Source organism: Zalophus californianus, chromosome 3 (genome assembly GCF_009762305.2).
Source record: "Zalophus californianus isolate mZalCal1 chromosome 3, mZalCal1.pri.v2, whole genome shotgun sequence".
In the NCBI taxonomy this organism is placed as follows: Eukaryota; Metazoa; Chordata; class Mammalia; order Carnivora; family Otariidae; genus Zalophus; species Zalophus californianus.
This window is the reverse complement of record NC_045597.1, coordinates 923,584-948,063: the sequence shown is the minus strand read 5'-3', so window position 1 is coordinate 948,063 and position 24,480 is coordinate 923,584. Positions and strand designations below refer to the sequence as shown.

The following is a 24,480-nucleotide window of genomic DNA, read 5'->3' as shown; positions in this document are numbered from 1 at the left end:
CTGATTTCCATCTGTGGGTCATTTCCTGTTAAGTCAGCACAGGACGTGCAGCTGGCGAGCGTGACAGCCGCCATGTTTCCACGACGGTGGCGCCTTGGACAGGGACAGGGGCTGTGGGGACCGAGGTGCAGAGCCACACCCGACACACCGGCCTCACGCTGGCTTCATCGTGCCTTCTCTGTCCTCAGCTTTCCTGTTATTGTATGCGTTCACGCGGCTTTGTGACTATTTCTCCTGTTTCTGCTGTGAGCCACCTCTGACGCTTGGTGGGACAGGCTATGGTCCAGGGAAATAATCCACAGCACAACACTTTGAAAAGAGAAAGACCACCCCCCGAACTCAGAGAAACCCCCCACCCCCTACCTGCACCCAGCATGTGGTGTTTGTTCTCGTGTGGTTCTACCCCCGGGAGCCCAGAAGGGCTTGAAGGACCCGGTGGGGCCCCAGGGACGGCGCAGCCTCGGATCCTCAGGGAGGGCTTGAAACACTAACCTGCAACGTTCTACTTCTACTTCTTTTTCCGGTGTGTGTGACGTCATTAGTCCCTCGAAAGGGAGCACGAGGAACATCAAGAAGTTGGAAGAAAGGAAAACTGACCCCCTCAGCCTGGAAGGATACGTGAGCTCCACGTCGTTGCCGAAGCCCCCCGAGAAGGGCAGAGGTGGGTGTCTGCGCCGGGAGCTGCGTCAAGCGTGTCTGTGAGCAGGCGTGTCTGGGACGCACGGACCACTGCCTGCACTGCGCGCCGGGACCTCCCAGGGAAGCGCCCTTCCTGGCGGCCGGGGTGCCCCAGAGGAGAGCCCGCGTGACCGGACGTGTGCCCCGAGCGCCCCCACACCGTCCCTCTCTCTTCCTTTGTAGATGACACGGTCACTAGCTCTACCTCAGAAAGCTCCGCGCTTTCCAGAAAGCGCTTTACTCTGCAGGGCTTTGCTAACCTCAGAGCTCAGAAAGGTAAAAGGCACCCAGCTCAAATCCATGCCGTGGCTGTGCCCCTCACCGTGGTGGCCTGTCTGTCATCCATTCGTGCGGTGCTCATCTGTGTGGGCGGCCGCGGCATCACCACGCGCGGCCGCCCGGCTCTCCCCACCGAACCGCGTGTCCTGGTGCTGGCGTGTCTCTGGCGCACGCAGCCGAGTTCTCTCCGCGGGGCCTCGGGTTTGAAACGTTGGAAGCTGGCTTTTCCAGCGAAGGCTCGCTCAGAAACCAGAGTTGTCACTTGCTTTTCTTGGTTTTCATGGTGCAGCGCCCCCTGCGCCACCCGCCCCTTTCCTGCTCGGTCCCGTTCGGCCCCCGCGGGTGTCCTGCTTCCTCACGGCGCGCGCGAGCTGGTGTCGCCTGCCCCTGAGGGGTGGTCGCTAGGCACAGGGCGCCTAGAGGGTCCCTCGCACGGAAATCTCCAAGAGCTGGGCCGCCTTTCAGTGCTGCTTGGCGCTGAGCTGTGCGGAGGAACGCACACGGAGGTAGCTCAGGGAGCAAGCACTGGACTCCCTGGCTGAAACTAAAAGCCAGTTGTCACTGGTCCAGAAAACCGGAGGGTTTTGGTTTCAATTTTGTTTCAACTTGTAAAGTAGTGTTAAGTTGGCCTCAAACGTTCAAAAAAAAAAAAAAAAAAAGGAAGGACACATTCTGGAGCTATATAGTTGGCTGATGAGCACGGCAAGTATGCATCCTGTGCGTACTTTTGTGCAGAGTTGATGCACCTACACGTGGCCCCTCGAACGCGGGTGCCGCCTCACCTCCTCCTGCTCTCCGGGGCCTCTCCTGTCCCCCGCGCGAGGGACCGTCCACTAGCTTCATTCTGTTCACAGGAAGCTACTCTGCACAGTGACAATGAGCCCGCTGGGGGTCTGTGTCCCCTCCCAGCATGAACACTGCTCCTCTCGCCTCCCCCCCGCACCCTGCATGCAGGTCCTCACGTATTTTTGCCTCTTCCTCCTTCTGCAGCTTCTCCTACCAGCCCTGACAAAAAAGCTAAGCGACACGAAGTAAAGAGCGACCCAACGCCTTTTGGTTTACGAGGTAGAGTGGCTCCACCTTCTGAATGTAGCCGGACCTCCACTTACCCATCCGGTTAGGGACACTGTCTTGCCCTTGCTCGCCACCAACAACACAAAACAAAATAGGTCTCTCCTAGCCAGGAGCAGATTCACTGTTTTCTCCAAAAGCATGATGCTCTGGCGACAGATACCGTGATATTGGACCCGTCTCAGCTGGACTCGCACCGGGTCTGCCCAGAACCTACAGAACCCCCAGGGGCCACCAGTTGGAGGCTGCTGAAGCCTGGCCAGCATGCAGGTTGGGTTGGGCCGTTACAGCGGCCATGCAGGCTGTGGGGCACCCCGCCCTCAGGCCCCTACAGCACCAGCCTCACCCCGGCGGCAGCTGTTGTCCCGAAGCTTCTTGTTGGAAGCACAGAAGGTAGCCACCAATGGGATCCTGCCGATGCCCCATTTCATGGGAGGATGGCAGGCTGTACAGACAGGTGGGGCCAAGCTCCATACTGGACCTCAGGCCTTCTACTTTCTGCCCCTCATATCATGAGGGTAAAGCATGTCCCCCCAAAAATCCAAAGACCCCCGCGGCCAAGGCTGAGGGTCTGAAGTTTGCAGGGAGGGATTCACTTTGAATCCTCTTGAATTTTCCAATAATTGTGAAGGTTCCCAAGGGGTGCAGTTGACCTCACACCCCCCCAGGACCACCCAGAGGTCACCCAGCACACTCGGCCTTGAGCACAGGTCTGTGTGTCCAGAACCCAGACGGCAGCTCTAGGCCTGCCCCCACGTGACAGCTCGGAGGCCAGGGGCTTCCCACAGCCTTCATGTGGGTGGACAGCGCCCAGGGGCCGCCACTGAGGTCCCAGGGCCTAGGACAGGGGTCACTTCTCCATTGACAGCCTTGTTTTCTACTGAAGACCTGGAGACGTTTGAGCATTGCCCTGGCTGACTTCCCTTGTGCAGGAAGCTGGTGAAGGGGCTTGAGCCCTGCCTGTGGCCACTTGCTCGTGGTTCCTACCGCCTTTCAGCCAAGTTGTGTGTCCTCGCCTGTGATAGGAAGATGCGGCGGCTTCGCAAGGTCACCGTAGACGGGACCTGAGCGTGGCACCTGGGGCCCCACCACCAGTCCCCTTCCCTTCCGACTCCTCTGCTCCCCGTTGGCCGCTCTGCGGCGGACAACAGCGAGCCACCAGCCTCCTGGGCCCTCTCACAAACGCTTACACACTTGCCCCCGAGAAGCTTCATCTGCCTAAAATTTTACTCAGTGTCAATATCAGGGACGATTTTGCAGAGAATAGAAGGGACCACGTTCATGGTCGTGTTGGCGTCATGTCTTACAAACTCGCCAACATCTGCGTGGATCGAGGGGTGCTGTCCGGTTCCAAACACGTCTCCTCGCGCCCCAGTTGGTGCCTCACGTGCGTCGGGCCTCGGTACCTTCCTAACGCCCTCGTTTGAACGTGGTTTTAACGCAGGCAGCTGCTTGAGCCTGTAAAGAGGCTTCCCCCCGGGGCCCCGGGGCAGAGAGGGGAGCACTACAGGCCCGCGTCTGCCTCTGTGTTGCCGGGAGCCCCGTGAGTGGCGGTGGGCTGCAGCAGGAGGCCCCCCCAGCGAGGATGCCTGGCACTGGGGCCCCAAGGCCCCCCACCGCCTGTGCCCCATCTGCCCTTGGCACGCTGTGCACACCCCCAGACGAGCAAGGGTGCGCATGGCTAGGTGGTTTGCAGCAGGAAACCCAGTGCCCCATCCCTGCACAGACATCAGCACCCCGCCACTCGCCCTGCGGCCCAGCCCTGAGAAGGCCAGGCTCAGGGGCTCTCCGACGCTGGGCCTGCCTATGTGGAGTGGGGCCCTGGGGCTCCAGGGACCTCTGTGGCTCTCACACTCTTCCTTCCGGGCTCAGCACTGCTGGCTGATGGGGAGCTCTAGGCCCCAGCTCCCTTCCTATGAAGACGAGACTCCTTGTGTCCCTTTAGCACAAGCGTTTCATGGCCAACTTGAAACACCACAGGCCTCGGGGACAGGCCTGTCCAGCAGCTTGCCGCACAGAGGGGAGCGAGCCCTACGTCCTTGGGGAAAGCACACTTGCCCCAGGCCACATGGTATCTGGAACTGGCGTGCCAAGCCCATAGCCGGCGCGCGGTCTTCCCACCGACCCCAGGCTGTACCCGTGGTCCTCGTGCCACAGGAGTGGGCTCCACCTCTCACGTTACTGTTGGCATTTATGGTGTTGGAATCGGGAATCCGTCACCCCCGGTCTCCCCCCCACTTGTGTTCTTCCCAAAATCTCCTGCAAATGGGAAATACAGGTGTTATTCTTTGGGGTTGCAGGGCAGGGGAAACACTGATGAGGGGACATGCGCACATTTCATAAATTCCCCAGAAGTTCTCTCCCCACACGTGCTGGCCCAGCCGCACTCTGTGGCCCCAGAAGTGCAGAGGTGTGACTCGGGTCTGTGTGCGGCGTCTGCTGGCCTGTGCCGTGAGGTGCCCTGACCTCATGGGCGAGGATGATGCCGGCACAGGACACACGCCGCACACCTCAGCTGCTGCTGTGAGGAGTGGTCCTCCAGGCGGTGTGATGGGTGTGCATGCTAGGCACTAATTGCAAACTCCTTCCTTCTGGCCGTGTTTGCTCCAACACGGATGGATGGTGGCATCTCCAACTGGTGATATTCAGGGCTCTGTGTTCCCCGCGTCACGGCAGGGGCATCACAGCAGAGCCTGTGGGATCACCTCCCTGAGGGGCTGGCTTCACTGCCTCCCCTGGGCTGGCCTGGCGATGCAAGCCGGTGCTCGGGGCCTCCCTGGATGGTGCACAGTGGGGGCACGCATATTAGCAGGCATTCTGGAAGTCCGCCATGTGTCCAGCTCCAGGGAGGGGGCAGGCCCCTCCGGGCGCACGTTGCAGGGTGGCGGGAATTGTGCAGACCACCTTCAGACAGGCTGGTTGAGGGTGGTCCTCACTGGAGTCTGTTCTCTCTCAGGTTGGAGCAAAACGTCTCAGCCCTCTGAGGCCCCTGAGGACAATGACGGCTGGTCCAGTGCCGAGGAGCTGATTAATTCCTCAGATGCAGAGGAGGAAGGCAGAGTGGGCGCCAGGAAGCTGGTAACCTTGGGTCCCCCGGGGCGGTCAGCCTGGTACTGCTGGCCCCCGGGTGGGAGAGCTCCAGAGTGCCACCGTCGTGGTGCTGTGGCTCTCGTGGCCGCCGGGTGGGGGAGGGACTCTCAGGCACCAGGGCTCGCTGTGGCTCTGTGCCCAGCCCCCTCCATGTCAGACTCCCAGCAGACAGGCTCTCTCGCTCACACCTGATCTGCCCTCCAGACAAGGAGGGTGCCCTTAGGACCATCCGCAAAGCTGTGCGTGTGGCTCTCCCTCACTTTTTTGGAGAACTCAACTGTTCGAACGCAGATTTGGGTTCTAAACTAAACAGGCCCTTTCTTTAACACAAGCTGCAAAGAGAAGCTGTTTACGCATGAACCATCAGAGTGGGGGTTACGCTGACAGATACTTAGTGCACACTTGGCGCTGTCCTGGTCCAAGCTCCAGGGCTCCACATGGCAGCGCTTCGTCTGTGTGAACATGCTGAGCATACACTGGGTGCCAGGCAGTCTAGACACCAAACACAGAGCAGAGGACAAAAGATACAAGTCTCCACTCTCACAAGGAGGCAAAGCAAAAGGTGGTCAAATACAGGCGGGCGTGTTAGGTAAGGATGGGAGCCAAGGAAGGGGAGGTCGTTCCAGGAGGAGGGAACGGCAAGCGCTGAGGTTCTGGGGTAGAGGGCTGTGTTTGAGGCCGGCTGCAGCGAGGCCAGGCCACCAGCCCTGAGCCAGGGGCACTGTACTGGTCGGTTGGGTTTTTAACACGGTGGCAGTGAGAGACTTGGCATCTTCTTACGACCAGGAGCTCTTCCTGTTTAAGGTGACAGTCCCATCAAAAGCCCCACAAACAGCAGGGCCCTGACGAAATGCTCATTGTCCTCCTGTTGCTGGACGCCCCCCTGGGACCGTGCCTGCAGCGGACAGCGGCTGCGGCCTCGTGCGGTGTGGGGGCCGCGGACTGTGCCCTTTGATGCGCCGTGTGCTCCGCCACCAGGTTCCAGGAAAGTACACGGTCGTGACGGGCGACGAGAAGGAAAGCCCCGACGCGCTTGCCGTGAGAAGTGGGGATGTGGTGGAGGTGGTCCACGAGGGCGACGAGGGCCTTTGGTGAGATGCCGGCCGTGGGCTCAGGCCCAGGACGCCCGTGGGGACGGGGGACACACAGCTGGAGCCCTGACCGGCCCACGCCCCTTTCAGGTATGTCAGGAACCTGACCTCCAGCAAGGAGAGCTGGGTGCCGGCCAGCAGTCTGTCCACGCTCCTCAGCACGTCCGGCTCGGCTCAGTGCCTGAGCAGCTCAGGTAAGGCCCCCACACCCCGCGCAGGCCGCGCCCCGAGCCCGCGGGGTTCCACAGCCGTGAGCTTGAGTGTGCAGATGCACAGCCGCAGCCGTTCTTGCCTGGTTTTCCCGCAGAGTCCAGTGCGGGGTCCACCCTGCTGAGCACCTCCTCCAGCTGCAGCGAGAGCTGTGGGGCCCCCCTCTCAGACCTCCAGGGGTAGCGCCGGGCCCTGCAGGAGGCCGTGCAGCCTGCGAGCCTCTAAGTTTTCCTTTGCTTGGGCTTGCTTAGTTTGGTGAGGGGACGGTGCTCTAAGACCCTGGGGAAGGAGGACCCTGACAAGACCCCGAGGAGCCGCCTGCCGCCCACGGAACTTCGAGGTGCAGACGCAGGGGCCCGCAGAGGGAAGGTTCTGGAAGGTTCTGCCCCGTGGCCTCCACGCCGGGACCACCGCCGACGAGGGTGCAGAAGCCAGTTGCACAGGAGGACCAAGGTACACTGAGCTTTCCAGGAAAACCAGGACAGAACGAGGGCGCCAGGCCGTGGAGAGGAGCCCGTCCCAGCCGCTCTGCGTGGTTCCAGGCATTTCTGGTCTGGTGCTTCCTGCAGGAATAGGCATATGTTGTGGGAGTGACGAGTCCACTGACCCAGCAGCTCGGTGGGGGAACTGTTTTGTCTTTTACAAGTTTTTTTTAAAGCAGGGATTAATTCCATGGCCATTTTTTGTGGTACTCTGGCCGCTAATCTTTACCAAGAATCACTGTGTTTACATGAAATGACAATTTGATACTGTATTTGATACAAAACTATTTTCTGTTACCGGGGTTTACACAACAGCACGTTGTTTATACTGCTGGGAGGTATGGGGGCTCTCGTGGGGACAGAAGCCCTCGCCAAGGCCCGCCGGGCTACAGGCAGATGAACACACGCCCCCCGATAAAATCCAGCAGCATTTCTACAAACAGAGGCAGTGGAAACCAAGGAGAGTCCCTTATCTGTGCAGGTTAATTTTCAAAAGAATATTTAAACTATAATTTAAGATATTTAGCTTCTTTTCTACAAAAAAATGGAACTTGATTTTTTTAACTAGCTTCACTGAATTAGGATTTTTTATTGTTTTTAAAGAATAAGTAAAGATGTGGTTTTTGTAGGGTGCCCTTTGAGCGAGCAGTACCCGCGCGGGCTCGGTGAAAGCGCCAGCCTCCGGAGGCCCCCACCGCCGCCTCCCGCGCTCGGTAAATCCCCCGAGCTCGGAAACGCAAGGAGTTCATTACTGAAACCGAGGCAGAACCAGAAAGAAAACTCTTGTGTTTTACCTTTTTGTGTTTCAGAAACAAATTCTGTTCTTCGGAAACACTGTCTGTATCTGGTGGGGGCAGATATTTTTATACGTGTGCATATGTGGGTGTGTGTACATAGGTGTCCCGTGTCAGGGATGCACCACGGCCCCCGCGATGCTGGAAACTGTCACTTCACAGCCCTCCCTGAGCCCCGCGCCTGCCGTGCCCGCTGCGCCTGCCCGCCGCCTGCAAGGCCCCCTCTGGCCCACCTCTGCAGTGCGTCCCAACAGCTTTCCTCGGTGTCTGGTTGTGGGAACGTGACGCTTCTGCAGGTTCCTCCACGCGCTGCTCGTCCAGAGTCCACCCCTGCCGCCTCGGCCGTGTCACCACCACTGGGGGCCCATCTTCGTTAAGGCACTTTAAAACCTCCTGTCCCGTCACTGCTTCTTGTTTCGTTTCAGGTCTTTTTTTTTTTTTTCTTTCTGCTGATGTAATGAAATTTAAAAATCAGAGTTCTTTATTGTATGGATGGAGTTTGAATAAATATCAGCCCCTCTCGCTGTCTGCACAGAATTCCTCATGTGCGGCGTTGTTTATCGTGCTCACGTACATCTGCACAGCACCTCGAGCTCCCATGAGAAATGAGGCAGGCGGTGAGCTTGACCCAGACGATGTCCCATATGCTTCATTTTGTCAGAAAATGATGGAAATAGAATAACATGCATATTGTGTCCACAGTGTAAAGGTAACAAAAGAAACGGTGAAATCGCCATGTTGGAACAAGAGTCTAAGTGATCACTTCTGAGCCAGGAGGGTCCGGGGGCAGAAGGGACGGTGGTGGGGGAGGGAGGCGTGACCCACGGAAGCAAGGAGTCACGGAGGCCGGTCGGAGCTGTGCTCACCCACACCCCGGAATCTTGCCAAGCCGACCCGTCGGGAGGGGATCAAACCAGATGCAACAGGTATTTGCTAAAAGACACCACACAACCAAATCGCACAAGGGCTGGAAGTAAAGACCAGACCAGAGATGTAGCAAACACTGACCTCCCGGGAGCCCCTCCACGGACCCGCGGCCTAGGCCCCAGGCTCAGACCCAACCCTGCACTGTTGTTGGGGCCTGCCTCGCTCAGTGGACTGTGTGGCCGTGGCGAAGGGTCCGGGCTGGGGGCTCCTGCTCCCTGAGCCCAGCCCTCTGATGCCAGCGTGCCCCGGGGCTGCCCCACTCCACCTCCACTCACCAACGGGGGGCCTGGGGTAGGACTGCTCCGTGCCGGCGCTTGGCCGTCCTTTACGGACAGAAGGCCACATCCCGCACTAGCTTATGCTGTCCCCACCTCCCCAGAGGACGCACGCCCCCCCTGGACTCGAGGGCTCAGCCCAGCACACGTCCCAAACCCACACAGACCTCTGCTGCCTGGCAGGTGCTGCCCACGAAATCCGGTTGCCCGCAGCTTTGGGTGTTCAGAGAAGGAGCATCCCTCTCCTGCACCTCCCGGGCAGTCGCCCCGAGTCTGCAACCAGACGCTGCTGCTCTGAAAACAGCCTCAGCCCCAGTCCCACTCAAGAGGAGCATGGACGTGGGCTGAGAGCCTTCCCTATGTTTGCACTGCCCGGAAGCCCGGAACGCAGCCTCACTCGGCAGCAGAACCCTTGCCGCAGTAGCTGGTTAGATGAGTGAGCCTGACTAGGAGCCCCGACCCAAGGGCAGACGGTGTCTCTGTAAGGAGACTGGCACGGACACCCAGTGGCGAGGCCATGTGCCGGCCGAGGCCGGGATGGGAGTGTGGTGTCTGCAGGCACCCCCGAACGGGGAGCCGCCTGCCGCCCATGGAACTTCAAGGTGCAGACGCAGGGGCCAGCTGGAAGGGACAGGCAGGTCCCCGCCTCGAGCCTCCCGAGAGAGCAAGGCCCTGCCACAGACACGTGGCTCCAGGACCACCTGTGGCCTCCAGAGCTGGCAGAGGACAGCTTCCTGGTGCTGTAGTCCCAGTGGCCCCAGCGGAGGGGCCCCCAGGAGTCCGGGACGGCCTGAGCTCAGGCTAGGATGAGGCCGCTCCTGCGCCCGAGGGAGGGCGGGAGGGAGGGAGCACGCCTGGGGCGCTCCGCGGCGGCCTCTGAGGGCCCGGCGCACAGGTGCTGCTCATGGACCAGCACGGGACCCGCAGCACCTCCACGTCTCAGAGGAGACATCAGCCCGATTCAGGAACGGAGGCTCAGGAATGAAGCAGCTCTTGCCGCGCTGGAAGGAAATGGGGCCCGATGCCCAGGGGTCTGTCTGATTCGAGAGTGGCTGCTACGGCCGTGGCGTCCTGGGGAATCCGCAGAACGCCCTGCTCCGGTGCCTGCAGAAAGGGCCAAGTCCCTCGCTGACCAAGAACAATTTCCCAAGCAACTACTGAAAGTAACAACGAGAAATTCCAGAAGGATCAACAAAACCCGTCCTCCCCTAGGGACTAATGCTTCCACTTGGAGGTCGAGCTGGAACTCTGCAGAAAGGAGCTGGGCCGTGTGGCTCCCACACCAGAGTCGAGCAGAGCGTCCGGCCTCCGCCGTTTTGCAGAGGGTCGCGCCCACGCGCCCTGGAGGCTGGACGCCCATGTCTGTCTGGTTGGGGTAACCGATGGCGCTGGGGGCCCAGGGCGGTCCTGGTCGGGACAGGAAGCCTGGCATCCCGAGAAAGCCCTCCACGACTGCCAACCCTGGACGGAGGGTCACCCCAGCTGGCGGCCTGGGCTCGGGACGGCAGGTGCCCCTCCTCCTGGTCACCCCCACGAGGCTGTCCGGCTCACCCGGGAGGCCAGGCCCCCGGGCTAGGTGTCCGCGGCAGCCCCCTTGAGGGTACTCACGTCCACACCCCAGATCCTCTCTCTCCCTGGAGTTACTACCATGGCACGGCTTACCAACCAAGTCCATGCCGAGTCCAGCTGCCGCGCTAAGACCCAGGGGCCTCGGGGTTCCCAACAGCACTTGAAGTGCACGCAGCTGATACAGGTCCCAACACCGCCGTCTCCTCGCAGGAGCCCCCACTCCGCAGACGCAGCTGTGCTGGAGGGACTGGGGGCTTCCCGGCAGGGATTTCACGCCGCCCCTCCCCCCGGGTTTGGGAGGCGAGTCCTCCCTCCCCCACCCCTCTACCCTGCGTGGAGGCCAGGACTTTGCCCGCCACCCCCACCCCGGAATGTCAACAGACCGTGTGACGCCACGGGTCTCACCATGGTTTCCCGGGCGGGTGAGCTGGCCCTCCTCTGCCTTCTCCTGGGCCTGCAGGGGTCTCCAGCCGCAGGTATGTCAGGGTGGAGGGGTCCCTGTAAACCTGTGTGAGGGGCTGCTGACATCCGTGCCTCCCACAGCCCACCTCATGGTGGACACTGCTGCGGCTGGCGGCTCCCATGTGGTCTGCACCCAGGATTCCGGCTCAGGGGTGTGGGGTGGGATGCCCCCTCCCGCTCTGCTCTCCTGGTTCTCGGTCGGCCAGTGCCAGGGACAGGGTAGGGACACGGCTGTGACCGCAGACACCCCACCACCATGGTGCTGAGGGGCCTAAATACGGAGATAGAGGGACGCGATTTATAAGCGGTCCCTTGGAGACTTATGGGTCCGGCGGGGCGGCCGTGGTTGCGACACAGTCAGACATTGTCCCACGCCAACAGCTAGCCTGGGATGGGACGGGGCGCCGGCCCGATTCCTGCAGGTGCCCAAAGGACAGCACCTCCGCTCCGGGGAGGGCAGGGCTGCCTTTGTCCTTCCTCGGGGCAGGAAGACAGTACTGGCCAAGGGTCGTCCCCCACCCCGCCCGGCTTTCCCTGACTCCCCACAATTATCAGACTTGCCTCTGGTTCCCGAAGGCTGTCTGGTGCACATTTGCTGTCTTCCGAGGGTAGAGAGGGTAGCCCGCCTCCAGTGGGTGTAAGCACCCCCCACCCTTGAGTTCTTGGGTTTCCCTCAACCTCTCCTTCCAGACCAGGCAGGCCCCCCAGGAATACACACGCGCGAAGCGCTGTCGTTGTAAAGCAGAGAGGTGGTCCCCTCGGCCTCGCGGCCTGGGAGCTGCCCCTCCCCCCCCTTGCCCCGTCCCCTCCTGCGAAGCCTCCCCACCGGACACAGCCCTTCCTTCCCGGAAGCCGAGTCCGCCGGTCTCCAGGCTGCACTCACCTCTCCTCTGGGACTCAGTTTCCCCCTTGCTCTTGCCCCTCAGTCCTGGCTTTGCTCCCACCCTGCCCGGCCTCTCTTGCAGCCCAGCTGCTCCCACACAGCCCGCCCCCAATGGTGCAGTCTGCCCCGGGGGCCCCAGGGGCTTTCCCAGCCTCAGCCTCGGTCTCCGTACGGTTGTCCCCGACCTCTGTGACCTCGTCTCCATCACCTGGTCCTCTCTTAGCATGACGTAGTCTGCATGTCTGCCTGGGTGTCCTGAAGAAACCTCAAACCCAAGGTGTTCAAGCTGGTCCCATTCCCCACCTGAGTGGCCTTGGGTGAGCTCTAAACCCACCCACCCTGTGTCTCATAAGCAAAATGGGGCACAGCTACCTGCAAGAAGCTACCAAGGTCACTGTGAGAGGCTGGCTGGAGGCAGCAGGCCAGGGCCTGGAGAGGGGCCCCAAGGACACACAAGCCCCTGCGCTGGGGTCGGGGGGCAGGTGCACAGAGCTCAGGGCAGAACTGGCTGCGAGAGCTCAGGTACTCTTGCGGGGGGGCAGAGCCGTTCGCCAAGATGGGACCAGGACGGGAAAAGCAGGGGCCCAGGGGCTGGAGGGGGGGAGGCCAGGCCCCCGGGCAGCTGTGCATGCGGGTCCCTCCGTTTACAGGGAGGTGGCCTCTAGAGACCTGGAGCTCGGGGACATGTGCAGCTTCTGGTGGTTGGAGGGAGGGCTGAAGTGGAAGTGGGGTGGCTGGCTCGGAGCACCTTGAGAGCAGAAAACCCAAACCTGAAGGGTATCAAAAGTCAAGGGCTGGCAGCAAACAGCGGGAAGGAGGACCCGGGAGGGAGGACCCAGGAAGGCCCCGGCAGCCAGACAGGGGGTGTCGGGGGGTCAGCGTCAGCCGGCCTCCTGCCCCAAGAAAGGCCCACGAGGAGCCTGCACTGCTCCACCCGGGTCCCGGGTGGCCTTTGCTTACGGTGGGCACGGAAGTCAGTGTAAGCATCTCCATGGAAGGTGAGGAACGTGCCTTCCAGGAGGGAGAGGCTGGGGTGCCTGGGGGGCTCAGTTGGTTAAGCGACTGCCTCCGGCTCAGGTCATGATCCCGGGGTCCCGGGATCGAGTCCCTCGTCAGGGTCCCGGCTCAGCGGGGAGTCTGCTTCTCCCTCTGACCTTCCCCCCTCTCATGTGCTCTCTCTCTCTCATTCTCTCTCTCAAATAAATAAATATCTTTAAAAAAAAAAAAAGAGGGAGAGACTGTGGTAAAGCAGAGCAAGGGTCCGGGTTGGTGGGGCAGGGGGACAGCAAGCCACAGGGACGGGCTGGAGCTCAGGGAGGGCTGGGGAGGATGGCCCGGGTGCAAGAGACCCGTCTCCCCGCCACCGTGCCCGGCAGGCCTCTCCTGGCTCCTCCCGTGTGGCCGCAGCAGCCTCGCCTCCACCGGAGCCGCCCCTCCCCAGCCACCCCCCAGTCCCTGGTAGGACCCCCACACAGCCAGCCCACCACTTGCCACGCAATATCCCGGCTGCTGGGACGCAGCGGGCACATATTTTCATTATAGAAGTTGATTGTACACGTTTTGAAACAGAATAAGTTCTAATCCCCAAAGTTAATTTTTTATGTACATTCTTTCACTAAGTTACATCTGCATATATATGTGGATTTTTACATTTTAGTGACAGTATGTGTGATTTTATTATCTTACTTCATTTCATATTACGTCTTCTGAAACGTTGCATTTCGTGGCGCGGGGGACGCCGTCACGGACTGGCTCAGATTGCTGTGGCCAGGCTCTCCTTACGGCGAGGCCTGCGTGCCCGCCTCTGAGTCCTTCCTTAGGATAAATTGCGAGAAGTGAGGCGACCGGGCCGGAAGGGATGAGTGTGTGAAGTCTGAATATAATGAAGGTATTTCCGCACGCTCGCACACAAAGCTTGTGCCATGCTGCTGTTGCCGGCCAGGAAGCCCTGCCACCCGTGACTCGGGGACAGGACGTGGGTGGTGGTGGCGCTCATGGGACTCCCATCTCTCAGTCTTCCTCACCCAGGAGGAGGCCCACAGCGTCTTGCACAGGCAAAGGCGCGCCTACTCGTTCCTGGAGGAGCTGAGGCCCGGCTCCCTGGAGAGAGAGTGCAGGGAGGAGCTTTGCTCCTTTGAGGAGGCCAGGGAGATCTTCCAGGACACCCAGAGGACGGTGAGTTCGCCCTGCAGGGGCGCCCTCCGTGCCGTGGGCCCCTGTGGGTCCGTGCGCCCAGGCTCGCCACACAGGGTGCGCACGGGTGGCTCCGGCAGGCACAGCCCTCGACGTCCGTGTCACCCGGGCTCTGAAGGACAGCTTCACTCTGGTTAGTCGGCGCTCCTGCAACGCCCCAGCCGCCCCACCCGCTCCCAGGGGCGTCCCCCTCTCTGCCACACCGGGCGCCCCAACTCTGCATCAGAAAATATAGTGTGAACAGCACGCTCGACGGGTCCCTTGCCTTCCCAGGGAAGGTCCCCGAGCCGCAAACTGCCCGCGCGTTGGGGAGGCACCGCCGACAGAGCCGCCCTCAGAGCGCCGGGCCTGGGCGAGCCTCTCACGGCAGCGCCCGCCTGCGGACGCCTCCTCAGGAAAACTTGTGTGAGGAGACCCTTAGGGAGCCACCACAGCCTCCACATGCGCGAGGCCCGATGCAGAGAGTGGGCTCATTGCTCTTCTCACTTTCTGAAAGAGGAATATTCGAGTTGTACCACAGCCCTTCCAACTCCTCCAACGGGGGCGCCCCTCCGATTGTGGGGAGACAAAACCACACTTCCCCTCACAGGACGTCTCACACTTACAAGACACGTACCTCACAGGGGACATACACTTCACCCATGGGACACACACCTCACACAGGACACACACCTCACACTCACAGGCTCCCTCACAGTCACGAGACACACACCTCACACTCACGGGACACTCACTTCATGCTCATGGGACACACATCTCACACTCACAGGACACCACCTCACACAGGACACACACCTCACGCTCACAGGACATACGCCTCACACAGGATACCTCACACTCAGGGGACACATACCTCACAGTCAGAGGATACATCACACTCACACTCACAGGACATACGCCTCATGCTAACAGGACACACACCTCACACTCACAGGACACACACCTCACGCTCACAGGACACCTCACACTCACAGGACACACACCTCACACAGGACACACACCTCATGCTCACGGAACACACACCTCACGCTCACAGGACACCTCACACCCACAGGACGCCTCACACTCATGGGACACGCTTCACACTCAACAGGAGGCAAGCCTGTTTGAGGCAGAGGCTAACATGACCCTTTTCAGGTACATTGAGGATGGTCACTCCTTGCATTTGTGCACTACTTGGTTTTTCAACACATGCCCCACAGTTCTCCTCTTACTTTATTCTTACAGCAATCCTGGGTTTCAGCTTGCTTGGCCAGAAGTGTCCTCAGGAATCAGTTTTATTGCAGCCCGTGGCATCCACTGCCGCCTCCTCCTCCTGTCACACATGTGTGTGGATTTCCTCCTCATCACCAGAGCAGGAAACCGAGGCTCAGAGAGCACATATGTCCTGTCCCAAGTTCACTTCTTGGAGGTGGCAGAAACTCAGGAACTCTGAAGTGGGAGAGAGGGAAATTTGTGACCTCTGGTGGCCTTAGCGATCTGGGGTGGAGGGGTTAGGGTTAGGAACAAACCTCCTCCCCCTGGAAAAACTCACCTCATCCCCAAAGGAAGAGTCTGGCTTCCGGAGCCCACCTCGAAGGGCCACAGGTCGGAAGCCCCCCGCCCCCCGCCGTTCAGCCCAGCTCCCAAGTCCAGTCTGTGGACACCGTATGTATGTGCCTCTGGTGGACGTGTCTCACTCTGCTTCCTCTTTGTTCCTCAGAAGCAGTTCTGGATTTCTTACACCGGTGAGTTGGTAAATGGCCCATTTCCAGCCCACCCACCAGCCCCTCTCCTCAGCACACTAACACCGAGGCACTCCACAGATGGGGACCAGTGCGCCTCGAACCCGTGCCGGAACGGAGGCACCTGTGAGGACCAGTTCCAGTCCTACATCTGCTTCTGCCTCGACGGTTTCCAGGGCCGGAACTGTGAGACAAGTGAGCCATCCCGCAGTTTGCAGACAGAGCCCCCAGCAGGCTGACGGGCACGGCCTGCTCCACCGCCAACATGAGAGCCTTGGTTCTAAAGGTGCTCGTTCTCAAACTTGGTCGCCCCCTATCCATTCTGGGAAACCTAAAACCCTTGAGTTCCCAGTGCTCGGAGATGCAGATACACCTGGAGAGAGCCCGGTGAGGGCTCCGCATGGCTGCCCAGCTCCCAGTCGAGACAGCTAGGAAAACCGTATCTTCCCTTCCTGCTATTACAAAAGGGTGAGGTATTTTTTCACCTTTTGAATATTAAAGTATTGCAAAGTTCAGGGGTTCCTCAGACCATCTGATATACTCAAAATTACAGCTTATTACAGTGGAAGGACACAGAACAAAGTCAGCAGAGGGACAGGTATGAGCTTCCCATTGTCCTCTCTCAGTGAAGTACCGTGAACAGCCTTCCATTCTCCAAGAACAATGTGTGACGAGACTTAGGGGGTGTAACCTCCACCCCAGGAAGCACACTGAGCCTCCTTATCCAGAGACTGTACTGGGCTCAGTCATGTAGGCATGGCTGACCTTAGTCTCCAGCCCCTCCAGAGGTGGAGGTGACACCGTGTGGCCCAAGACCCTACCATGAATCACATTGTTAGACCACCCGGTATGGGCCAAAGCCCCCAGGGAAACAACATTCTTATCAGGCAGATTAAATTAAAAGTGTCCAACTTCACCAGCCCGGGTGTGGAGGTCACCGCCTAGGAGTTCTCTGGGTGAGTTCAACCCTTTACCGTACAAATGTACATTCTTATACCCAAAGTGCTTTTCTGGGCCACAACCACCTTCTGCTCTAAGCAAACCAGAGGCCAGGGAGAGGAAAGGCAAAACTAAGGGATGAGGTTTCTGTCAGTTATCTGGGGTTGGAAAGCCTCAGTATCTTTGCCTGGCCTTTTATGCTCAGGAGCCCTGGTGTGAATTCCCCAGGACCGTGATGCTCAGGATCCCTGGTGAGAGTCCCCCAGGACCATGATGCTCAGGAGCCCTGGTGTGAATTCCCCAGGACCGTGATGCTCAGGAGCCCTGGTGTGAGTCCCCCAGGACCATGATGCTCAGGAGCCCTGGTGTGAATTCCCCAGGACCGTGATGCTCAGGAGCCCTGGTGTGAGTCCCCCAGGACCACGATGCTCAGGAGCCCTGGTGTGAATTCCCCAGGACCATGATGCTCAGGAGCCCTGGTGTGAATTCCCCAGGACCGTGATGCTCAGGAGCCCTGGTGTGAGTCCCCCAGGACCGTGATGCTCAGGATCCCTGGTGTGAATTCCCCAGGACCATGATGCTCAGGAGCCCTGGTGTGAATTCCCCAGGACCGTGATGCTCAGGAGCCCTGGTGTGAGTCCCCCAGGACCATGATGCTCAGGAGCCCTGGTGTGAATTCCCCAGGACCGTGATGCTCAGGAGCCCTAGTGTGAGTCCCCCAGGACCGTGAACCTCAGGAGCCCTGGTGTGAACTCACTTCCAGGCCAAGCCTTCCTGCTGGGGTCCTGGACAGACACAGTGAGCTAACACTGTGTTCCACATTGTAGCACTGCCCTTCAGAGTCAGGAGGAATGTTCCTCATCTCCATCTCTCCGAGCCAGGGGTCAACCCTGGCCAGCTCACGGGGCAGGAGGGCCTGGCTGTAAAACCAGCTCATCTGCCTGGCCTCTTGCCAGCAGGTCTCCCCTCTCAGTGGACACTTTTACTGTCCCCAGGGGCCTTTTGCTTTCCATGGGCCCTCCCCAGCTCCCATCAGCTGCTGGGAGGGGGGCACGGAGGCCCCACGTGCCAGTCCTTTGTCCCAGCTGGCTAAGCTGCTCAGACGTGGGACCATCCCAAGCCCAGGTCACCCTTCTGGATGAAAGCACAGAGCCGACTGGTACCTGGCTGTCCCTGCAGCAGCAACTAAGCACCACGGTCATGCAGAGCAGGGGCTGGCCTCCCCCTGACCGGCAGGGGCCCCTCTCAGTCTGTCCCTTTCCTGTCCTCAGACAAGAAGGACCTGCTGGTCTGTGTGAATGAGAATGGAGGCTGTGAGCAGTACTGCAGTGACCACGCTGAGGCCGGGCGCTCCTGCCGCTGCCACAAGGGGTACGCGCTCCAAGACAACGGGGTGTCCTGCGTACCCACAGGTAATGGGCCCTCAGGGCTCTGCTCTACTTCATTCCCGAGGAGCAGCCCCCCGTTGCTGCATGGCCACAGCCGTCTTGGGAGGGACGAGAAGGGCAGGATGGACCTCGTACCGGCCCAGGCCCACTCGAGAACAGGCCACGGTGGCCGCGCGCAGGACAGAGCCCTGGGAGCAGCTCCCTGGAGGGTGCGGGGCCGCCTGCCGGTTCGCAGCAGGCCCAGAGGAGCTGAGCGAGGCTCTGCCCGCCCCGCCGCAGGTCCCTGGGCTGGGAGCCATCTCCAAACAGTCTCTCCTCCAGCCCAGGGACCTTACTGGGGAGACTGAGAGCTCAGAGTGTCCTCCATACGGCAGCGCCGCTGCCCAAGGGCTGCTCATCCTCCTCAGTCAGTTAGGCAGCATGTCATTCCGCCGGGAAACGAGCAGAGCCCAGCTTCCAGAGGGGGGACCTCTGTTCCGGCAGGAGCCCCAGGCCTTGCCGGCCCAGTAGCTCCCACACGGGTGGCCCTGCCCGGGCAGCCCTCAGACCCCACCCCCCACAAGCTCGTTGTCAGGCATGAACCCCCTACCCCCTCAGCCCGGTGACTTGCTTTCTACAGTGGAATATCCATGTGGAAAAATACCTGTTCTGTTGAAGAGAAATGGCAGCAACCCCCAAGGCCGAATTGTGGGTGGCCAAGTGTGCCCCAAAGGGGAGTGTCCTTGGCAGGTAAGGCTCCGGGGCCCCCAAAGGGACAGGGGGCGGTCAGCTGCTGGACCCCAGCCCCAAGTCTCCCCTGCTGGTGCAGGGCACTTGCTCCTCCTTGTGAAGCCCCAGCTGCCCGCTCCCCTCTGTCCTTCCGGATGTCAGCTCGGCTCCGGCCTCCCCTGTCCCCTCGCGGCTGTGGGCCTCCCTGCCCTCCACAGGTGAGGGAACCGAGGCCTCCAGGGACAGACGGCCCAGGCAGGTTTGAACCCAGCCCAAGCCCATCACTACCTGCCTCCGGAAACTGATTCTAGAGCTGCAACGTGGCCTCCTATAGGTGGAGGCTGTCCCCCGCACGCGGGCAGGTGTGTGGGGCCACCTGTGGTCTGGTTCCTGTAGGAAATGCAGAGCCTCAGGCCCCCAGACCCACTGGGCCAAAACCGGCACCTCACAAGAGCAGGATGTGTGCACTCGGGTGTCCGAGCCCGACCCAGGGACCCTCGGGGACCCTCGGGACCCTTCGGGGGGGGGGACGCCCGAGGTAAACTGTTGAGTTTGCAATGTGTGACAACCTCACTGGGGACACTGGAGGCTCCCTGCTCACCCGTGGCCTGACCACGGTTCCAAGCAGCCCGGTCCTCCCGCTCTGCTGCTGCCTCAGGAGCCTCGGGGCCTGCCCGCCGGCCTGCCCCCGCCCCATCCCACCTCACGCGGGTAGCCGGGCCTGTGTGGGGCCTGCGTGGTCCGCGGTCCACTCCTCAGCTTGGCAGAACCCCGCGTTTTGGTGTCAGAGGGATAATGTGAGCTGGACACGTCCGAATGGGACGGCCGTGTTCCGTGTTCAGCAGAACGCCCGGAATTGGCCGCACCTCTGCGCGGCAGGGGAGGGGTGATGGGGGTGGCTTTCTGTGTTTACAGCAGAGAGCCCTGGGAGGGCTGTCTGGGCAGCTGCAGGAAGCACGCCCTCCCACCCGCGTACAGGACCCCCCAGTGCCATTCACCCCCACCCCCGGGAGAGAGGGCCCCCTCGCCCGTGTTACGGGGGGGAGGGGACTGGGGCCCATGGAAGCTCAGGCCCAGATGCAGCCGTAACAGCCATCCCAGAGCCGTTGTCAGCCAGGCTGGCTGATTTTCGGGCACTCATGTCCTGCCTTCAACAGGCAGGGGCATGTCTCCAAGCCCCAAGCAGCTGTTCTCACCTGCTCGGGAGGACTGGCCTCTGAGGGGCCCAGCAGCTGCCGGCTCGGGGGAAGAGGCAGCACGTCCCTGGCACCCTTGGTCCTGCTGTCCATGCTCAGGACATCAGGCCTCCGACGCGCTGACCCCACATCCAGTCTCTTTCCTCCCTGGTGGATCCGCCTCACCACGACACGTGGGGCCCTGCCTCGCCCTCGGCCAGGCCTCCCTCTGGCCTTTCAGTTTGTCCCTGTCTGCAGGCCGGCCGGCCAGAGGCTCTGGCTCCTTCCACAGCCGTGGCAAAACCACCGCAGGACAAATGTCTCCCCGGAGCCTCACTCAGGCCCTGCTCAGCACCCTCCTTGCTTCTAGGAAGAAGAAACGGGAGCACGTATGGAGGGTTTGCTGTGTGCCAAGAATCGCGCTGGGCGCCTCAGCTCGCTACCTCTTGCCCCCACGTGCCCAGAGCACGACCCTGGGCCAGCCTTCGCAGACTGAGCATGCTGGGGCCAGCTTGGGTGGTGATGCTGGGCACGCGGGGCCACCAGCAGCCACATCCCGTGGTCGGGCTGGTGTCCGTGAGCTCTCCACGGCCATCGCTAGCTGGGGAGGTGGGTCCCCAGGGAAGCGTGCCGGGGCCGTGAACTCTGTGTATTGTGCCCGTCCAGGCTGTCCTGAAGGTGGACGGGGCGCTGCTGTGTGGAGGCACCCTGCTCGACACTGCCTGGGTGGTCTCTGCGGCTCACTGCTTTGAAACAGTCAAGAACTGGACAAACCTGACCGTGGTACTGGGTAGGTTTTGTGGTTCCTCCGCCCGCTGAGAGTGGTTTGTGAACAGGACTGGTTTCCACAACCAGATGAGCATGTCCGGGCAGACCCCAGAGTCCCCGGGGCCCACAGTGGCCACAGTCCCCCGGACTCTGTCCCACCCACAGAACGTCTCAGGGGTGGTGATCTCCTCCCATCTCACTTGGGCCAAGAGCCTCCTGGGTCACGTGGGCCACGGCGTGCGCCCTCCGCCTGGTGGGCTATGGGATGCTGGGCACCCCTGGGGAGGGGGTGGGCAAGACTGGGGCAGTCGGGCGCCCCTCCTCACGCACCCTCAGCACCCCAGATTCACCCCCGGGCACACTCTGCGCAGAGCCCAGTGGGGGCCGCCTGGGGGCGCTGCTCCCGCCAGCCTGGGGCTGGACACAGTGCCTGTCTGCCCCAAGAGGAGGCTGTGGGGCAAGTCGTGAGCGGTGCTGGTCCCCTGCAGGCGAGCATGACCTCAGCGAGGATGAGGGTGAGGAGCAGGAGAGGCACGTAACCCGGGCCATCATCCCCGACAAGTACATCCCCCGCAAGACGAACCATGACATCGCCCTGCTGCACCTGAGCAGGCCCGTGACCTTCACCGACCACGTGGTGCCCCTGTGTCTGCCCGAGAAGGCCTTCTCCGAGAGGACGCTGGCCTCTGTCCGCTTCTCAACTGTCAGTGGCTGGGGCCGGCTGCTGGACAAGGGCGCCACGGCCGTCCAGCTCATGGCCATCGACGTGCCCCGGGTGATGACCCAGGACTGCCAGGAGAAGTCACGCAGGCGGGAGGGCTCCCCCACCATCACCGAGAACATGTTCTGTGCCGGCTACCTGGACGGGAGCAAGGACGCCTGCCAGGGGGACAGTGGGGGCCCGCATGCCACCAAGTTCCAGGGCACCTGGTACCTGACCGGCATCGTCAGCTGGGGGGAGGGCTGTGCGAACGAGGGCCACTTCGGGGTGTACACCAGGGTCTCCCAGTACATTGAGTGGATGCGCAGGCTCATGCGCTCCAGCACGACCCTAAGAGGCCTCCTCCGGGCCCCACTGCCCTAGCCCCAGGGCCAGCGCCGGCCCCAAATAAAGCTGCTGCCAGTCCCTCCCTCAAACCTGGAAACACCCTTGCAGTTCCTGGGGTGGGAGGGCGTTGGGAGACATGGAGACAGAGACGGCTGGCCAGGAGGGAGGCACTGCTGCCTGAGGGCCCCACACCCATGGGCTGGCCCCGGGGTGCATGCTCGGTGTGGCCTCTCTCTCCCATACAAGCATGTCAGCTTCCCCTCACATACCCTGGAAGCACCATCCATTCACTTCGGTGGCTATCCTTCCGGATCTTTCTGTTTATGTTGCTTCTACCATAAATTGGTAATGGCACACACCCTGCGCGCACATCAGGGGCTGCCCGCCATCCGTGGCATGCCCACGCTCACCCCGCTGAGGCCCTGGCACTTGTGCTGGGGCCGATCTTACTCTCGGGCTCACAGTGCCCCTGTGACGAGCCTTCCTCCATGGAGGCTGGTGTTCAAATCCAAGAGCACCCTGATGGGCTCCCCAAACCCTATAGAACGGGGTGTTCTCTTCCTGCCAAGGTCCTGGTCTATAACCCCATGTTCCTCGGTCCCGTCCCATAAGCGCAATCAGGGGAAGGACCCGGTGACATTTTTATCAAATGCTTCAGGTGAGTGTGCAGCTTGCTCAGCCTAGTCACATAGGCCATGGAGGAGTTAGAAACAAGCCGTCCATGGGGGGAGCTGATGCAAAAATGGGCCCCCAAACGCGGCCAGGTGGCTAATACATCCTGCGGGCACCTCGCCCCCTTTCGGGACACACTCGGGGGGTGGTGCCTGGAGCACCAGCAGTGCTCAACACCGGTGCGTTTGGGCGTCAGGACCTGCTGGGCTGAACGGTCAGGCCGTGTCCAGCACAGGGCGGCCCAGGGGCCACACGCTCCGGCCACCGGGTCCGTCACCTGGTTTTGTCAAGGTGTTATCGGGACACGCCACCCAGAACTGCAGCCCAGAGCTGTTAGGACAGAGACCATGCTCTGCCCCCAGAGGCCGACGTGTCCACCCTCCAGGCCTTGACACAAGAGGCTTGCCGCCTGCCCAGCCTGCCGCCGGCCCGGGGCTCAGCGACCGGGCAGGCAGGCACGATGTTGTCCCAGACGGGCTCTGCCTCCTGCCCCTGGCCAAGCCGCTTTCCCGCTCTGAGCCGTGGATCCTTGTCTACGAAAAGGGAGCCTTGATGCTGGTCGCCAGGATGGGTCTTGAGCACGTAAAAGGAGGCTCCTGGGAGGGCTCCGTCGTGTCACGGCTGGGGAAGCCGGTCTGCAACCTCTGGGGTCCTCCGCTCCGCGGCTCAGGCTGCAGACACTGAGGGGAGTTTCCGCATCAAGATTCAGGAGCTGGCCCACCCCTCTTCCTGGACGGAACAGGGGAGGATGGGCTGAAGGGCTCCCCCAGGAGCCCACCCAACCGCACACGGGGTTGCTGGCTCTGCCTCGGTCTCCCCAGCCGTCAGTGGGAACTGCCGCAGCATGGGTGCCCGGCAACACCAACACCATCCCTAAAGGCTGGCACACCTGGTGTGCGCGGACGCGGCCGGCTGCCGACCTCCTCCCTCCTTCCATGCGTGGCTCTCGTGTCCTCTCCCAGCCCCGGGGGGTGGGAGACAGGGAAGGGCTCACCCCGGACCCAGTCCCCCCAGCAAGCTGAATGCACCAGAGACAGGCTGTGTCACCCCTGCAGCCTGTCCGCGGGGCTGGGCTCTGCGCATAACGGCAACCGCCCCACAGACCAGCCCTGGCCCAGCGCCTTCAGTCTGTCAGGCTCCGCTGAGCACCTACTGTGTGCCGGACACCCCTGGAGGCGCTGGGGACAGAGCGGGAACAAACAGACACAGTGAGGCTGGGCGTCCGTGGGCGTTGGTGGCCACTCACCACATGCAGAACGCGTCAGCTGTGGTGGGCGCTGTGGCGCACGGTGCAGTATCTCTGTCCCTGTCTCTGTCTCTGTCCCTGTCCCTGTCTCTGTCTCTCTCTGTCCCTGTCTCTCTCCCTCTCTGTCCCTGTCTCTGTCTCTGCCCCCCACAAGGGGCCCTGCACCCAACGCGCAGCCCTCATGCCTCCCTCCCTGGCCTGACCACCGTGGGGTGAGCTGCTTCCCACTGGCACAGACCTGAGCTCTTCCTGGTGCTGTCGTGTGTCCTGAGGGGACACAGCCCTGGTTTTGGGACCTCCCCGGGGTGAAAGCCAAGCAGGTGAGCATCCCACATTCTGCGGGCAGCGAGCCGGCCGTGTGCCCTCTATAATTCCCTGCCCTGAAGGGGCTGTGGCTGGGCCGCGGGGTGGCCGGTCTCCCCTCCACTGCCAGTGGCCTTGGTGTACGAAGGAAGCAGACGCACTGCGAGCCCCTCCCCAGTCGGGTGTGCGAGGCAAAGCCCGGTCAGTGGAGCTGGGCCCCGGCCTGCGTGTGCACCTCCAAGGCGCCTCCATGGCTTAGCACCGGGGCTGGGAGGGCCGGCCTGGGCGCAGCCCCTCCCGGTCCCAGGCTGACGCGTCTAGCCGGCGGCACGGGCCACGCTGGGCAGGGGCAGTGCTCCCAGAGGTATGTGCAGCAGCCTGTGGCCCAGAGGGACACGCCTGCCTCCCGGAGCCTCTGGACTTCGGGGGGGCTACCAGCCTGACGCGCAGGCAGAACACAGGACAAGACCCCCTGCGACGGTGGCGCTCCGCACACCGCCGGATA

General features: G+C 61.5%; 2 protein-coding genes across 22 annotated transcripts in view; both read left to right on the top strand.

Moving 5' to 3' along the window:
- The window catches only part of MCF2L (MCF.2 cell line derived transforming sequence like), a 136,319-nt gene extending 128,016 nt beyond the window's left edge, over nucleotides 1-8,303 (top strand). For 7 of the 19 annotated variants that reach the window (XM_027590158.2, XM_027590159.2, XM_027590160.2 and 4 more), the window contains 7 exons: nucleotides 543-661; nucleotides 862-954; nucleotides 1,948-2,022; nucleotides 4,985-5,106; nucleotides 6,097-6,209; nucleotides 6,300-6,403; nucleotides 6,517-8,303. In XM_027590158.2, coding sequence (XP_027445959.1) covers nucleotides 543-661; nucleotides 862-954; nucleotides 1,948-2,022; nucleotides 4,985-5,106; nucleotides 6,097-6,209; nucleotides 6,300-6,403; nucleotides 6,517-6,602 — 712 coding nt within the window. In that variant the 3' untranslated portion in view covers nucleotides 6,603-8,303. Of the gene's footprint in view, nucleotides 1-542; nucleotides 662-861; nucleotides 955-1,947; nucleotides 2,023-4,984; nucleotides 5,107-6,096; nucleotides 6,214-6,299; nucleotides 6,404-6,516 lie in introns of those variants that run through there. The other 12 variants (XM_027590172.2, XM_027590175.2, XM_027590163.2 and 9 more) reach the window with 11 other exon arrangements.
- Nucleotides 8,304-10,848: 2,545 nt separating this feature from the next.
- F7 (coagulation factor VII) lies at nucleotides 10,849-21,926 on the top strand. 3 transcript variants are annotated; one of them, XM_027590273.2, is made up of 8 exons: nucleotides 10,849-10,942; nucleotides 13,826-13,986; nucleotides 15,707-15,731; nucleotides 15,810-15,923; nucleotides 17,939-18,079; nucleotides 18,675-18,784; nucleotides 20,605-20,728; nucleotides 21,195-21,843. In XM_027590273.2, the coding sequence occupies exons 1-8, from the start codon at nucleotides 10,873-10,875 to the stop codon at nucleotides 21,788-21,790; spliced, it is 1,341 nt and encodes a 446-aa protein (XP_027446074.1). In that variant the 5' UTR covers nucleotides 10,849-10,872; the 3' UTR covers nucleotides 21,791-21,843. The 3 variants fall into 3 exon arrangements, with proteins under 3 accessions (XP_027446074.1, XP_027446076.1, XP_027446075.1); XM_027590275.2 differs by lacking the exon at nucleotides 13,826-13,986 and having other exon boundaries at nucleotides 10,854-10,942; nucleotides 15,810-16,014; nucleotides 21,195-21,926; XM_027590274.2 differs by lacking the exon at nucleotides 10,849-10,942 and having other exon boundaries at nucleotides 13,870-13,986; nucleotides 15,810-16,014; nucleotides 21,195-21,926.
- Nucleotides 21,927-24,480: the final 2,554 nt, after the last annotated feature.

Bases quoted from the DNA above. Each gene is read 5' to 3' on its own strand.
- F7 (XM_027590273.2), top strand. From the start codon at position 10,873: ATGGTTTCCCGGGCGGGTGAGCTGGCCCTCCTCTGCCTTCTCCTGGGC. The intron at 15,732-15,809 runs GTGAGTTGGTAA...GGCACTCCACAG, and splicing joins GTTCTGGATTTCTTACACCG to ATGGGGACCAGTGCGCCTCG. The intron at 15,924-17,938 runs GTGAGCCATCCC...TCCTGTCCTCAG, and splicing joins GGGCCGGAACTGTGAGACAA to ACAAGAAGGACCTGCTGGTC.